Source organism: Tauraco erythrolophus, chromosome 2, assembly GCF_009769465.1.
Source record: "Tauraco erythrolophus isolate bTauEry1 chromosome 2, bTauEry1.pri, whole genome shotgun sequence".
Taxonomy (NCBI): Eukaryota; Metazoa; Chordata; class Aves; order Musophagiformes; family Musophagidae; genus Tauraco; species Tauraco erythrolophus.
In genome coordinates, this window is record NC_141466.1 from 5,029,802 (window position 1) to 5,045,183 (window position 15,382).

General features: G+C 38.6%; 1 protein-coding gene across 10 annotated transcripts in view; it reads left to right on the forward strand.

Moving 5' to 3' along the window:
- Nucleotides 1–9,564, forward strand: part of REPS1 (RALBP1 associated Eps domain containing 1) — a 73,231-nt gene extending 63,667 nt beyond the window's left edge. For 8 of the 10 annotated variants that reach the window (XM_086631210.1, XM_086631212.1, XM_086631211.1 and 5 more), the window contains 7 exons: nt 2,222–2,340; nt 3,099–3,163; nt 4,187–4,372; nt 6,776–6,871; nt 7,500–7,648; nt 8,280–8,385; nt 9,450–9,564. In XM_086631210.1, coding sequence (XP_086487336.1) covers nt 2,222–2,340; nt 3,099–3,163; nt 4,187–4,372; nt 6,776–6,871; nt 7,500–7,648; nt 8,280–8,385; nt 9,450–9,518 — 790 coding nt within the window. In that variant the 3' untranslated portion in view covers nt 9,519–9,564. The remainder of the gene's footprint in view (nt 1–2,221; nt 2,341–3,098; nt 3,164–4,186; nt 4,373–6,775; nt 6,872–7,499; nt 7,649–8,279; nt 8,386–9,449) is intronic. The other 2 variants (XM_086631218.1, XM_086631219.1) reach the window with 2 other exon arrangements.
- The last annotated feature ends 5,818 nt before the right edge of the window (nt 9,565–15,382 follow it).

Genomic DNA, 15,382 nt, shown 5'->3' on the forward strand with positions numbered 1-15,382 from the left:
AAGCCTATTCTGAGCTTCTGGTTGCTTGACAACTAGCTTGTAAAATGATGACTAAATAGATTCTGAACTTTAACACTTGGTAATCTGGAGGCAGTCTGTTTTCTAATGCATTAACGATGTACGCCGTTTCTGTTAACGTCTAAAGTGAAAATACAAAAAATAATGTAATCTGAAAAGTTGCTTGGGATTGGCCAATCAAATGAAACTCCACTTTTAGTCAGAAATCTTGATAAAAACTTTCTCCTTAAACATAGGCTCAGAAGATCATGATGTTACTTGAAACCAATTTCCTTGCGTTTTTAAAAATATCAATTAGGCATTAATGGAGAGAAGGACCTTGTGACTTTGTAGCCCAAAAGAAGAATAAAATGTCAATTAGAAAATCACAGCAGTAACTCGATCTCTTTTTAATATTGGGCTTTTATAAAGTGAAGGACAGTCATAGGCTCAACATAAATAAAGGGATTGGAGGAAGCTATGCGAGCACATAACCAACAACTGCATCTTTTGCTGTAAGAGGTTGTACTGTGCTAACTGGTGCTAATTGTTGCCATTAAATCTGCCTGAATAGGGTTAAAAAAGAGCTACACCATTAACCATCTTACAATCAGTTTCAGAGGTAAGTTTCAAACCAAAAATAGATAGGGTGACTTCAATAGCAAAGAGAGATTTGCAGTTGCGTCTCAGGACAGCAGCTTGAAAACTTCTTTCCTCCATTGTTACTTAATGGCAAATTTGTCTGTCCTGCCTGTAAGTGTGGTTTTGTGCCATCAACGTGATGGTTTCAACATGTTCTTTTCATGTCTGATTTTGGATTGGATTGGGTTCTCTTGCTGAATTTGTGTAGATGAGTGAAGCTTTCAGATGACTTGCCGTTTTATGGCACAGGTAGCTTCTGTCCAGATCTGGCTGTTCTGGCATTGTCCCCTCAGGAAATTTTTTCTCCCACTTCATCTTTTACTTCCATTCACTGATACCTCTTCTCCAATTGCAACTTTATCTGTAGAGGTGACATTGTCCCTACCATTAGTCCAGAGTATTTTCTGTATTTTCAAAATAAACTGACAAGATTATATCGAATAATGATACTTCAGGAGTGTCCTTAAAACACTTTTTCCCTCTTTTAATCCTACTCGTGCCTTTTATGTTAGACTAGATAAAGGGATGACCCTTGGAGTCAGCGTAATTAGATTTGTATTTCATCAGCTGGAGGGTTACACAGTGTTACAGAAGCATTGTCCTAGGGACTATACTAAGAAAGCAGATTTTTTTTTTTATTGCAATAAATTAGTTTTCTGTCTGGACTTGCACATCCAGGGATTTCAGGTTTTGTGTGAAACGTAGGTACCTCTTACTTCTACTAGTTTCATGTCTTACGATTGTTACAGAAAAATGTTACAGAAGTAAGTCGTAGAAAAGATGTTACCACTTACTGTGAGTTGGATAAGAGTCGCTGTATTCATGTCAGTGATTCAGTAAATCTATCTTGCTCAAATTGGATGAGTTTAGGAAGTTTCTGCAAGCTGTTTTTAAATGGAAGCTGTAAAAAAATTCTGTATGAAATAAATCCCACTTAAGTGGTACTTAGTGCAGTACTTCATCCTTCTGTCCCTTCTGCACGCGTGCTCAATGAACTTACCACAGGTATCCACTAGATGGTGATCCTACCTAAGAACGAGTTAAAATTTCTGAACATGCTACCAAGTGTACAGATTTGGAAAATTTCGGGCACAGAATTAAATAGCTGTCTTGTACGCTGAGATACTCCTTGAACTCGATACACATGGAGGCAGGTCCAACAGGAGCTTAATATTCTTCTTCAATGACATTGAACCCATTTAAAACCTAATCAGGATGTTGACTGCATCTTACTTTGCAATTTATAGCAACTACCATCTGGATGGAATTACCATATTTAGGATTCTTTATTCCTGAACTGTCTTTGGGATGTGTGTCAAGCTATTGGTTTCCTAAAGATAAATTACTTGTGGTAATATAAGAATAATTTGGATAATGGAGATTTAAGTAAATAGAAATATAAAAACAATTGTGAAATCAAAGAATACCAGAAGCTTAAAACTGATTTTGCAGTCTCCAAAATCAATGGCAAGCAGACTTCTTTCCATCTCTCAAACTTTTAATTGCATACTTTGAAGAACTTTTGAATTTTAGTTCTGTTGTAGCTGTCTAAAATCACTACAGAAGCTTATGTGTTTTGCAGATCACATTCAGGAACATCTCCAGATAACACTGCGCCGCCGCCACCTCCTCCAAGGCCTCATCCTTCTCATTCTCGATCATCATCTTTAGACATGAACAGATCCTTTTCAGTTACCCCAGGTAGATATATTGTGTTCCTAGTGTATATTATTTTTCAGTTCATATATTCCTGAAGCAGACATTTTTTTTTCCCTCTGAAGAAAGATTTAGGGCGTGGTTTTAAAATACTTCTTTTGAATGAAAAAGTTGAAAATGTTGTCACTCTTTGTATTAAAATTTGTACTCCACTTTGCTTAAACAGGTAATTCAGAAGTAAATTCTGAATGCTGGCATTGTAGTCTTTTGGATGAATGTGGGAAGTGAAGTCAGCAAATAACAGTTTGGTCGTGCACCCACATGCAATGAGCTGCATCTGCCAGCAAAGTTTCCGGAGTTCTTTTGGTGCCAGATGCATTAGAGATGAGTGTTAAGTATTTCACTTCAGAGGAAATTATTAAAGGTTGCTTCTGATGCTCTGCTTAAGGGTTTTTACGGTACTTCTGACTTGTCAGTACTTTTCAATTCAGGATCACAAAGCATGAGAAAATGTTAAGAGTGCGTAATGAGAGTAAAAGAAAAAAAAAAAAAGACTTAAGATGCAAAAAGTGTGTCTGTGTCTGTACTTTGAGCTGGAACAAAGGACAAGATCCGTGTTTTGATTCCTTGTTTTGTCTGTTTGCAAATTTGAAAGGAGATGGCTTTACAGTTATGGTCCTCAATATGGCAGGTTACTATGTAGGCAAAAAGCAGGATTTCTTCATGTTGACAGCTCAAAAAACCAGATGGCACTATAACGTGAAGAGTAACAACCTTGGCCAAATGTGATGCCTCTTTTACAGGACAGCAACAGGCTGGAGTTGTTGCCTATCCCCCTGCAGTGCCTCCAAGACCACAGCCTTCACAGGTGATGTTGTCACTTTTGAAAAATCATACTCTAACTCGGTGCGTCGTTTTTCTCTAACTCTGAATTTTACCTTAATCTAAAATGAATAGCTTTGCTTCATGTTTTTTTAAACCACCAGGATGTGAATGATGACAAAACCTAGACTATAGCCAAATGTTAGCATTTCCTGAATAAAGAATTGCTTCTGGTGGAACCACGGGAAGGAATTAAAGTAGAGATCGAGGAGGAATGAGTGACTCTGAACCTCTGAGTTGTAGGAAGGAGTAGAGTTACACTTTCACGTTTCTTTACCTGTCCCTGTGTAGCTAATAGGCCATAGCACAGAGAGCAGTCTCTTGGAGTTTTGCAAAATAAGTGTTTTTCTTCCATCCCTCTGGCACAGAGTATAGTTTTACGTGACATGCCAGCTCCCAAAAGGAATGATCTTCGCTTCTTTTGTCATAGACTTGGTGATCTTTGCCGTCGGTCTAGGTCGGTTCAGTTAGCTGATCTGGTGGAAAACAAATCCTGCAGAAGTTGTTTTTTCTTTGTCTCAAACCAACTGAATCCTTCAACTGCTGTGTAGATCTGACATGGGACAGATAAAATTGCTTTCCAGTTGTTTTCCAGCAGCAGCTACTTGTTAGAATCTGAGTTACCAGAAACTGAAGTCAGTCAATGAGTTCAGAAATCATCTGCAAGGAAAGAGGGTAAAATGACAGGCATATTCCATACAGCATGATCACATAAGCTTGTTTCCCTATGGAAGTAGACTGGAAACCTGTATCAAGCCTGAGAGCGCCAAGCTGGACTGTTACAGCAGAAATATCTGCTGTCTGATGTGTTTAGCTAGTCCTGTGGTGCCTCCATCTTTGGTCTCAGATGAGAGGCACTTTGTCCTACTGACAGGACATAAATCTTTGTTCACTAAAAAGACAAATAATCTTTAATGTTCTGTCACAAACTGTTGTTTGGCAAGGTTCTTTGCATCAGATAACTATGTTAAGAACAACGTCACTAAATATTTTTGTTATTTTATTGCAGGGTGCAGGTCCTCATGTGCATCGCCCAGTAGATGCTGAAGTCCTAATAGCTCATACCAGTACCTCACCTCAACAAATACCAGAACAGCCAAATTTTGCAGACTTCAGCCAGTTTGAGGCATTTGCTGTTTCAGGTGTAAACAAAGAGGAAGAAGATGAAATTGAAACACACTCAGAAGTCTTGCAGGTGAGCAGAAGTGAAGATCTTGTCCATTGCTTAATACCACCACCAATTATGAGACTTTGTTAAAACCTACTTCTGCTGTTTGAACTCCGTGGTTTTTTATGATGTCCCAATCCATTGCTAGAAAGCAATTACATTACACACTTAATGCTTATTTAGTAATTCCCAAACACCTAGGCAGAAGAAATTCTTTTCTTCTCAGTTCTTGATTGTAATTCAAGAGATTTTGAACTTACTAGCATGTATGTGCACAAACATAATTGTGTTGGCGCGTTTAAGTCTTGGCACAAGCAAAACTTTTCTTTTGCTCACTCTTGCCAACCTTCCAAATGACTTACTGGTAAGTTTTAAAGTAGTCTGTGGTAATGAATGAGGTGACTGTCAAGTATCGTAAACATCTGCCAAAATTCCATTAATTGTGTTGGACAGAGAGCTAAAGTGAGTAGAGCTTGGACATTCTTCTATAATAGAATCATAGAATGGTTAGGGCTGGAAGGGACCTTCAAAGGTCATCTAGTCCAACCCCCCTGCAAGGAACAGCAATATCTCCAACTAGATCAGGTTGCTCAGGGCCTCATCCAACCTGGCCTTGAACGTCTCCAGGGATGGAGCATCCACCACCTCTCTGGGCAACCTGTTCCAGTGTTCTACAACTCTCATGGTAAAAAATTTTTTCCTAATATCCAATCTGAATCTACCTCCCTCTATTTTAAAACCATTACCCCTTGTCCTATCACAACAGGCCCTCCTGATGGTTAGAGATGTTTACAAAACCTTGTTTCCTGCTACAGACACAACACTTAAAAGTTCAGAAGCCTCAGGGTTGGTTTCTATTAATGTCGTAATAGCTTACTGCTATTACCCGAATTCCTTCAAGTTTTACTTTCATAATTTGTAGCCTTCATCCGGATGGTAAATTCTCTGGGGCACTTCTGCATCCTCAGTTGCAGGAGTACCTGTGGTGCTTGAAAGTTCTCCCTGCTGTCAGCAGTGTGTTCTTTCTTCCCTTAATCAGGAAGGTCAGTGACGTAGCACCATTTGAGCACTCTCCGTGTACCTGCTTGCAAAGTCGACCATGTTAGCCGGAGCTGCCGCTGAAAAGTGCCGGAGTTAAGCTTGCTGATTGTTTTGTGTTGAGGTGGATGAGGAACAGTTGCGTTGTGTTCCTTTGGAGGGATCAACCTTTGGCAGTAACACGTAGATGATGGTGGTAATGCAATACAGAAACAGCTGGAGCAGTTCATCAGGTCATGGCCTCTTTTGTACTTTACAGTGCCTCGTAACGTTGGGGATTTGACTTTATTCATAGAATCATGGAATCATAGAATGGTTTGGGTCAGAAGGGACCTCAAAGATCATCTAGTTCCAACCCCCCTACCATGAGCAGGGAAACCCTCCACTACACCAGGTTGTCCAAAGCCTCATCCAACCTGGCCTTGAACACTTCCAGGGATGGGGCAGCCACAACTTCTCTGGGCAACCTGTTCCAGTGCCTCACCACCTTCCATGTAAAAAATTTCTTCCTTATATCTAATCTAAATCTGCCCTCTTTCAGTTTAAATCCATTGCCCCTTGTCCTATCACTACACACCCTTGTAAAAAGTCCCTCTCCAGCTTTCCTGTAGGCCCCTTTAGGTACTGGAAAGCTGCTGTGATATCACTCTGGAGCTTTCTCTTCTCCAGGCTGAACAGCCCCAACTCTCTCAGCCTGTCTCCATAGCAGAGGTGCTCCAGCCCTCTGATCATCTTCGTGGCCTCCTCTGGACTCGCTCCAGCAGCTCCATGTCCTTCTTGTGTTGGGGACCCCAGAGCTGAACACAGTGTTCCAGGTGGGGTCTCAGGAGAGCAGAGCAGAGGGGCAGAATCACCTCCCTCGACCTGCTGGCCACGCTGCTTTTGATACAGCCCAGGATACGATTTGCTTTCTGGGCTGCCAGTGCACGGTGCCGGCTCATGTTGAGCTTCTCATCCACCAGCACTCCCAAGTCCTTTATTCAGAGGTCTTCCAGCATCCGGAATACAATCCTTGAGAGCAGAGGACTTTCAAGTTACTATTTCGTCTTTTTTTCATAGTCATTTTAGATTCTGTATGGAATCTTAATGTCTGTATCAAAAGACAAGTCTGACTATTGATTCTGGAATTACAGCTTTTTACATACGTGCATCTTAAGCTGCTCCCAGGCCCAAACAGTGTTTGTGACCAGGATAGTTTTAGATGGTTTTGCCTCAAAGCAGCTAGTGGTGTTGTATTCCAGCTTGTGCTTATAAAGACAACTTGAACTGGACTTCTAGGTGTTAACTGTATTCCTGTATCATAAGCACAGCATACTTGTATTTATTCCAGCTGTTGCCGAATGAAATATTTGTGAAGAAGTCGTTTTCTAAATATAGCTTCTATCCCCTTAGGTTGAAAAGCCCTCTGATTCTGCAAGTTCTCTTAGAGCTGCCAAAGCAGATGGAAGAGTTGAAGAGAAAGCACCTGCTAATATCCCCACTAGTGCGGTATGCAAAGCACATTTGGAAGGAGAGCGCAGTTGCCTGATGTATATGGAATTGTACATCTGGTTTGGTTTGCAACAGCAACTGGATACGCTTCCACTTGAACCCAGTTTTCTTAGGTCCAATGTGTGCTTGAAATAGGCGTGTGCACGGTGAATTTTTGCATCAGAAAATATTCCTGATTAGCTTTGTTCTTGAGATAGCAGAAAATTAAGATATTTGTAAGTTAAAATTTCTGAAACAGAGCAAAACTTTTAATGCAGAACTTGGTTAACAGAGGCTCTCTTTTTTTTTTTTTTTTTACAGATATGATTACTGGGGGGAAAGCATGCTCTGAGATGTTGTGTATTTGCAGTTGTCAGTTGTACTGTGGTGTTTCTACTTACGTAGTTCTTTGTCAGTGTGTAGCAACTCACTGCCCTTTCACCAGGGGTTAGGATTTAGTACTTCAGTTTTTTTTCCAGACCACATGAGAAAGCAGATAGATGTCCGTCAGAAAACATCTGATGGGTTGTAAATTCAGTTAGCTCGGTAACTGGTTTTAAGAACACATCACACAAACAAGTTACCAGATCATCATCCGAGTGAAATGCAGTTTGGGAGAATTCATAGGCTGTGTTTTCCTCTGCAGAGTAAAGGCACTACCCCACTTGCTCCACCACCAAAGCCTATTCGCAGAAGATTAAAATCAGAAGATGAGCTAAGACCTGAAGCTGAGGAACATACACAGAAAACAGGTGTCATAGCTGCTGTTCTTGCTTCACAGCCATCTATTCCTAGGTAACCCAAGAAGTGTATAAATACATCTGTTACTGGGAAGTTTACATTTAAACAGCATACACACTTTCTGTTCCAGGAGTTGCAAACAATTTCAGTATGTTTGAGTTATAGTTATTTAACACTTTAAAGGTGTTTGTTTTTTAAACAAGATCATCCCAAAGCCTCTACCACTGAGACAGCTTTTAGAGCTCTTTGGAGTATGAACTCTTTTTAACTTGTGCAAGTATGTTGGAAATAAGTGGTGGAAGTATTAAGACATAGTGTTTAATTATAAATAATGGTTGGTATGAGCAGTCCTAAATGGTGCAGTCTTTGTGTCCTAGCATTAAAGTAGACTTATTACGTTAGTCACTTTGAGGTAAAAGAATGTGGTACAGTGTGTTGGGACTTCAGAAAATTATGACAAGTTTTTAAAATGTGCTGCTTGCTGTTTCATTGAAACCAAGTATACGTGGCTTCCATGCAAACAAACAAGGTTAGTTGGGCCAGACAGAAGAGGGAGAATTTACAGTGTAAAAAGTTAACAAAATTTGAAAAGAGGATTCTGCTCACTTAAAAAAGAGGGACTGTAAATGAGATATTCAGCAAAGTGATGAAATGACTTATTACAGTACCTCTAATGTGTTCTCAGATCAGTGGGGAAAGACAAGAAGGCAATTCAGGCATCAATCAGACGTAACAAGGAAACCAACACTGTTTTGGCCAGATTGAATAGTGAACTACAGCAGCAACTAAAGGTAATTCCATCATCTTTGTCTGTCGAGGAGACGCCTGAGAGGGCAAGATGTTAGTGATGCACAGTAAGGGGCATATACATGGTAGAGGATAGTGGTATAAAGTATTTAGTTGGGTTTGTGGATCACAGAATATACCTAATTGTGACAAGCTTTGTGAAATTACAGAGGACACTTTTACTACTGCAAAACATATTTTTCAGTGTATTGATTTGCTTCCAGCTACACTAAAAATAAAAAAGCAGAAATCTTAACTTAGTATTAATAATTCGAGGTAGCTGTTGTGGTCATCAGATACTCTAAAAGCAGTATTGAGAAGAGCAGCTGAAGTGGCTTGCTTCCTTCTGAAGGAAAAAACAAACTTTAAAATCTTAATAAAAGTATAAATATTTTCGAACAAATACAATAAACTGGAATACAAAACTTGCAACTTAATAAGAACAACAATAGTCCATCTGTTTATCTAGGTCAGCTATTACTGTTTTGGATTTATCTGTAGGCACCATCTCAACATCTTTCTCTTGCCATCTTTCTTACCTTAAAATACCTAATTTTAATTATCAAGTTAATTAAAAAAAAAAGAAAATCTTAAACAGAAACATGAATTCATGTGATACTGCCTAGACTGGAAGATAGGCTGTTTTAAAAACCATCAAGCCTGAATTTCACTTGTTACTGTTTGAGTCAAGGTGTGTAAAATTCACATAAGGGACAAAACCAGAGTTTCCAATCCTTTAGTTGAGATGAAAGCTTACCCCTTTAACGTTTTAGACTTCATTTTGGAAAACATTGTAGTTAGGCTTGCAGCTGTTTACAAATTTGTGGGTTTGGATAATTTGAAAGAAACAAAAATACTAAATGGCTTTGTGTTTGACCAAAGTATTTATTTCCATTTGTGAGTCATTACTAGCTAGCCAACTCAGATTATGGGAAGAGTTCTCCAGATTCTAGGAAAGACATTAGTTCTCAGAACTGAAGCTGACGTTTACCAGTTTTCATCATCACCTGAAGAAATTTTTAATATTGATTCTCTGTGGACAGTCAATAGAAAAATCTTTCTTTTGTAGGATGTTCTTGAAGAGAGAATCTCCCTGGAAGTCCAACTGGAACAACTTCGACCCTTCTCTCACCTCTAAGCCTACTGCCGTTAACTGTGAATTTACTAATTTTGAAAGGGGTATTGGTTTCAAAGCCTATTTAAAGATCCATGCATCTAGCTCAGTGCACTCTATTCTACATTAAATGTCGTGGTTCTGTTTTGTCAGTTTGTCCACTTTTGTATTTAAGTATTTTAATTTCAGTACAGGAGAAAAAAAAACAACTTTTTTTCTTGAATGTGACACTGTTCTCACATAATTTCCTGTGGGCATCCGTGATCTTTGTTGGACTTGAGTTCGCAGAGTTTGTCGCCAAAATTTCCAACTGGAACTTTTTAGTGGTTTCTTTTTTCCCGTTGAAACATCTTTGCAGAAGAGGATTGCTAATCAGTTGACTTTAAGCACATAAACTCTTCTTTCACTATGGCATTTATTTTATTGTGCCAGAAAAACTAGTAACCTGTCGTCAGCCAATGTTACTTCCCAAGCTGCCTTTCACAATTGGAAAGTCGGTCACAATTCTAGAAAGCCTGCCTCTTTGCAATAAACCAGTTTATCTGGGTTGACAGAGTTCTTGCAGGCTGTTTGCCATATCAACTGGATTCGGTTTTGTGGTTTTGTTGCACACATTCCAGAGTACGTAACCACAGATTGCCAGGTGTTCACGTCCTATCCATTCATGATCCCGATCCAGCCGCATGCATATGAAGATTTATGGTACGATTGGTAGTCTGTCAAACGGGCCTTTTTCAGTCCTCCCTTTTGTGAAAAGAATTGGGTGGAAATCCCCAGCGTATTAGTTACACATTACCTAAGCACCACTTGTAATTGCATGTTGCTCACGTTACATTTTAATAACAGATCACATCCACCAGTCTTCACTATAACAAATTGTATTGTCAAGTAATGTGTCAATACCTCTATGAACTTCGAATTCCCAGCAGGAAAAAAAAACAAAAACAAAAACAAAAATTGAACAGTTTGCTTCTTAGGAATTCTGGGGTACCTTCTGTCACCTTGTTTCCAGGCCTTATTTCTCTGGCATATAGACAGGCTTCACTATTAACAGAGTTCCTTGAGTGTATCCTGCTATTCAGGTTGATGTACTGTATTAGGATTTGTTGTATATTGTATGATACACACCTTTTGATCTCATATGTAAATTTGCATTAATTGCTGACTAACAGCAGATATTCTATTTAATGGCTTCTTCTGGCTGTGGGATCATAGATGTTTAACTGCATGGATGTATCTCTGCAGAATCAGAACTAGCAACTGTGTGATTTTTACACCAATAAAACAGCACAATATTTTAATTTTGTTGATTCATCTTTACCTGGGAATTGAAACTCATTCAAATAGGAGGGAGGGTTTTATTACAGGTCTGCAGGGAATTTTTTTGTAATTTCGTGGCATGTCCGAGAAACAGTTGATCATAATCCCTTGACCACTTTCCTCCCTCATTTTTTAGGTGTTGGTCAGAAGTGATCACATTCTCTTGGTAATCTGTGGCTATACTCCTTTTGTGTCCTCCTATAAGCAAATTTATTACGGTTGTAACTTCTGAAAAGTAAATTCTAGTACTGACTTGGGTCAAAGAAATACATAGTTCTTTAGTCTTCACTTCTGGTTTGATTGCCTTGAGAGTACCTTCCAAAATTAAAACCAAATGGATCGCCTGTTAGCTGTCCTTATCCTCACTGTCTCGCTTCTGTGCTTAAAGGAAATTCTCTTAACATTTGCTTCCTTTCCAAAAGGATAGCTCAAGTCAGACTTTTTCCACTGGATACACTGTTTGTTACAGTGAAAAAGAAGTATTTCTCTTTTTGGTTGTCAAATACAGACTGGATAATTATGGTTAATTTTGTTACTATAACTATTCCAACACTTTTTCAAACGACATGGAAGTGTTACAGATGGCCTGTGTATATAATCCAAAGCAAGATTCCCCTGTATGGAAGACATGAATGTCGTAGTTGCATGAAAGATGGTACTTTCTATTTGCATGTAAAGGAATTAAGAAATGGTAGCTAAACGAGCGCAAAGCTTACGTACAAATTACATTTCAACTATATATTGCCAATTATCAATGTACAAGGCTTTGACTTCAAAAATAAGATGTAACTAGGGAAATGCAAAAAGAAACCACCACAAAACAAAACTAAAAAACTTTAGTTGATGGACTAATCACTTCCATTATAATTGCCAAGTAATAAGAGCAACATTAAAGTGGGGAAAGTGAGTCACTCACTGTAGTCAAAGAATGTATTTCAAACCAACTGTATCTTGTCCATAGCTTGTTTTTAAAATAGTACTATTTTCATATTAATGTTGAAGTATTAAGCCTGTGTTTATAGCAGCAAGATTCTTAAATCAGAATTTAACATTTTAAACTTCCATGTAAAAAGCCTTTTACATTCAAATGTGACACGTACGTAGGAATTTCTGTAACATCCATGTCTTTGTAGTAAATGACAAGTTAACGTCTCTGTTGAAGAACTTGGGCAATCTGAACGTTCTTGTGTCTTGCCAACAAGCCTGTTTTTAAGAATTTTCATGGATTACTTTTAATGTGTCATCCAGTACGTTTTAAACCAGTTTTCATGATCGGAAGAGCTTCTGACTGAAAAATTGCTTGCATCTTAAGAACATCACTGCCAATGATGTTCAGAAGTTACCTCATTTTTAGTAATGTAACCCAACTTTAATCCCTTATAAAATTATTTCCCTGTCTTCTCTGCCTGTTTGATCTTGATCTAGCTACTTGACGCGTTCTTTTTTATGCACTTAGATTGTAAGCTCTTTGGGGCAAGGAATCGTGCCGTGCAAGAGATGTGCTCTCTGTATTGCAAGTGTAAATGTAGACTACTAGATATTATGGAGTGTGATTCATGTACCCAGCTAGGATGGGTGGATAGACAGCAGCACGTGTTTCTGAAACACCTGCAAAATGTTTTTCTTTGGACTTTGTGATTGGAGGAGTGTTTTCTGTTGGGATTTCCATTTCCTTTGTTTCTCCTACTAATGTGCCTTTTTCTTCATTCCACCTGCTTTGCCGTTGCTTTTTTTTTCCTCCAATCATTGCTTGTCTTTGGACTACAGAGAAGCTTTCCAAAATGCAAAGGTAAAAAGCTGAAAAGCCACTTTTTTTGAGCAGTATTTTAAGTCTGCGCAGTGTAAGCTAGTATTTTCAATTCTTTTTGTGCTTCAAATGCCCCTTATTTTACTTGGAACTGTATAGTACATGAACTAGAGGATCTCTTACTACTGAAAATGTCTTATGTGGGATAAACAAAGTTGAGGTTATAAGAACTTAAAACTAAAGAAAATAAATTACAGCGTTGTTTCTTGTGTGAGATGTCTCTGTCCCTTATGGATGGGGTGTGCGGTGTTTCCACTCTGCATTTCGGGCAAAGTTGAGTTACTCTCCTGGATTTAGCTACGCATGGAGTTTGTCACTAAGTGCAAATTCACAGATGACCTAGTCTGAATCACTTTTTCCTCAAAGAAAAAAAAAAAAAAATCAAGTCTCCTGCTTCATTCTAGTCTTAGTTTCTAGTAGAATGTAGTTTCATTAAATGGTAATATGTTTCAAAAATGTTGCTCCCAAGTGGGTAATAACAACGCAATTCTTACTCTGTGTGGAATATTAAAAAATAACTCATGTATTTTAAACATATTTGCATGCTCAAGTTGCTTAAATACTTTACAAAACAGTCCATGTGCTGTTCAGTATTTGTTTATACTCCCAAAAGTTCCATTTTTGAGACATACAACTTAATTTCGTAAGTAGAATTCCCGCTTGTTTTGCCATGCATATTGATGTGCTCCTTGTTTATGATACAGCTCTCTAGAAGAAAACACCTGAAAACCAAAGACTTTAGTAACAAAAAAATTAAATGTTACATTCTCTTAATAGTCTTTACAACTGTTAGTTGTTTCATAGGAACAATGTTAAAAATGTCTATATACTAATAACCAAATAAGACTACACAGAGTTGTCCTGATAATTAGCATCCAATCAAAATAGAAACCTTTTTTTTTTTTTTTACAGGAGCCTTTGAATTAATTGCTTTTCAAATTTCAGTTACATGTTTGGGGAGAGGGTTTAACACTGTGTGATTTCCTTTCGGTAGTAGTTCTTTAAAGTGGCAAAATGAGTTTTCAAGGTGCAATTCCTGCTTTAAAGCTAGATTGTGCACTAATTGTACCGAAACAGTACTCTGCTGATTGTACGGTAGTTGTACCTGGTTGTACACGATTAGTTTATCCTGAAGTGATTTTACTTTTTTCCATCTTACTGATCTACAGGTATTCGATGTCTCGCACTTATTGTCAGAAACAGTCTTTCATTCATCATAATACTCAAAAATTCAGAATTGTAACTCTACGAATTGCTAAGTTTGTGATCTCACAGCTTGTATGCAAAGTTCTCTGATGACTATTAATACTATTTATCATGCTGTGACAGCATCCTGCAGCACAGAAAGCTACATGAATTCTCTTCCACCTCTGGTAAAACGTGTTCTTGACACTTTCACTCTTACAGACATTAAGAATGCATCTAATCTAGAAGCAGTTGAAATTACTCTGTCATTTTGACCGGTCTTGATTATGAAAGACCTAGGAAATGAACAAACCATCATAAATAGTGAAAACAATTTAAACTGACGGTCACTGGTGGTTTGGTGAGAACCAAATTCAACCAATACTGGTGTTGAACCTTACACGACTGGACTATTTGTTTCCCAGGCTACTGAGGAGCTCACGGAACTGGAGAGACGTCCTGCTCTGTAATGCATGTAGACTGTTTGATATATCCCATTATAGCAGCAATGGTGGGGTTTGCTTTCTGCCATCTGACTTCAGAAGTCTGGCTGTATTTGTCTCTTTGGCTCAAATAAGACTGCATTTAAACTGATAGAAGAGAGTGGTCCATGGGGTGGAACAAGTTAAATGCCAGAAACGGCACTTTGAATCAGGAATGTCTTCTGCAAGGAGCCTGCTGTCTTTGGTAGCCATTCGAGAGGCAAGTAAGAAGGACCAGCAGTTGAAAGAAGAGTTGCATTTTGAGAAAGGAGGCACTAAAATCAATTAAAATCATGCAGTTGGCAGAGCAGGAGTAGAATAGCAGCAGCTGCTGTAAACACTTGTGTACGTGAACACTTCTTACGGGCTTCTGAAGGTCCAGCATTCACGATTGGCTGTGTCAGAGTCAGCAAAAAGGTATGTATTGTAGGTAGCTTCAGCAATGTGTGATTCCTCAGCAGAAGCCAAAGGAAATACTTTGGGTTCTGCTATGGTATCTTAGGAGTGCCTTTCATTGAACTGCCGTGGAATTCAGCACTCCGTGGTAAGTGCCGTTGTGCCTTAGTTTGCAGATCTTCTTGAACTGATACAGAGATGAATTCGGTCTAAGTATGGAAATACAGTGTGTATTTTAAGAAAAAATATGAAATGAATTTATAGGAAGTTGTGATTCAGTTTCTTCTATCAGAAAATGCAGAAGTGACATGCTTCCAACTTTAGCTTGTCTCTTCTCTTACGTATCCCTGCCTTTGGAAGAAGAGTGCTGCACTTAGAACAAACCCTTCTAGAGCTTCAGTGCCCTTGTCTGTCACTGCCCTCATGAAGGAGCTTCGTCACCTGCTTTCTGGTCAGAAGGAGCCAAGAGATCGTGGAAGAATCAAAAGGTCCTTTTGCTGTAGAAGGGTATCCTTGGTTTACTCTGCACTTTGTCTTTGGGATAAGGTAGTGTGGAAGCAAGAAAATCTGCAGAAAAGCAATATTAATTCACATGTCATTTTATCAAAATTAGGAGGCTGATCACTTTGATGGATTTTATGGTTTCTGTCAAGTTGCTTCCATAGGTGGACTCACTAAGAAACATGCTAAAATTGATA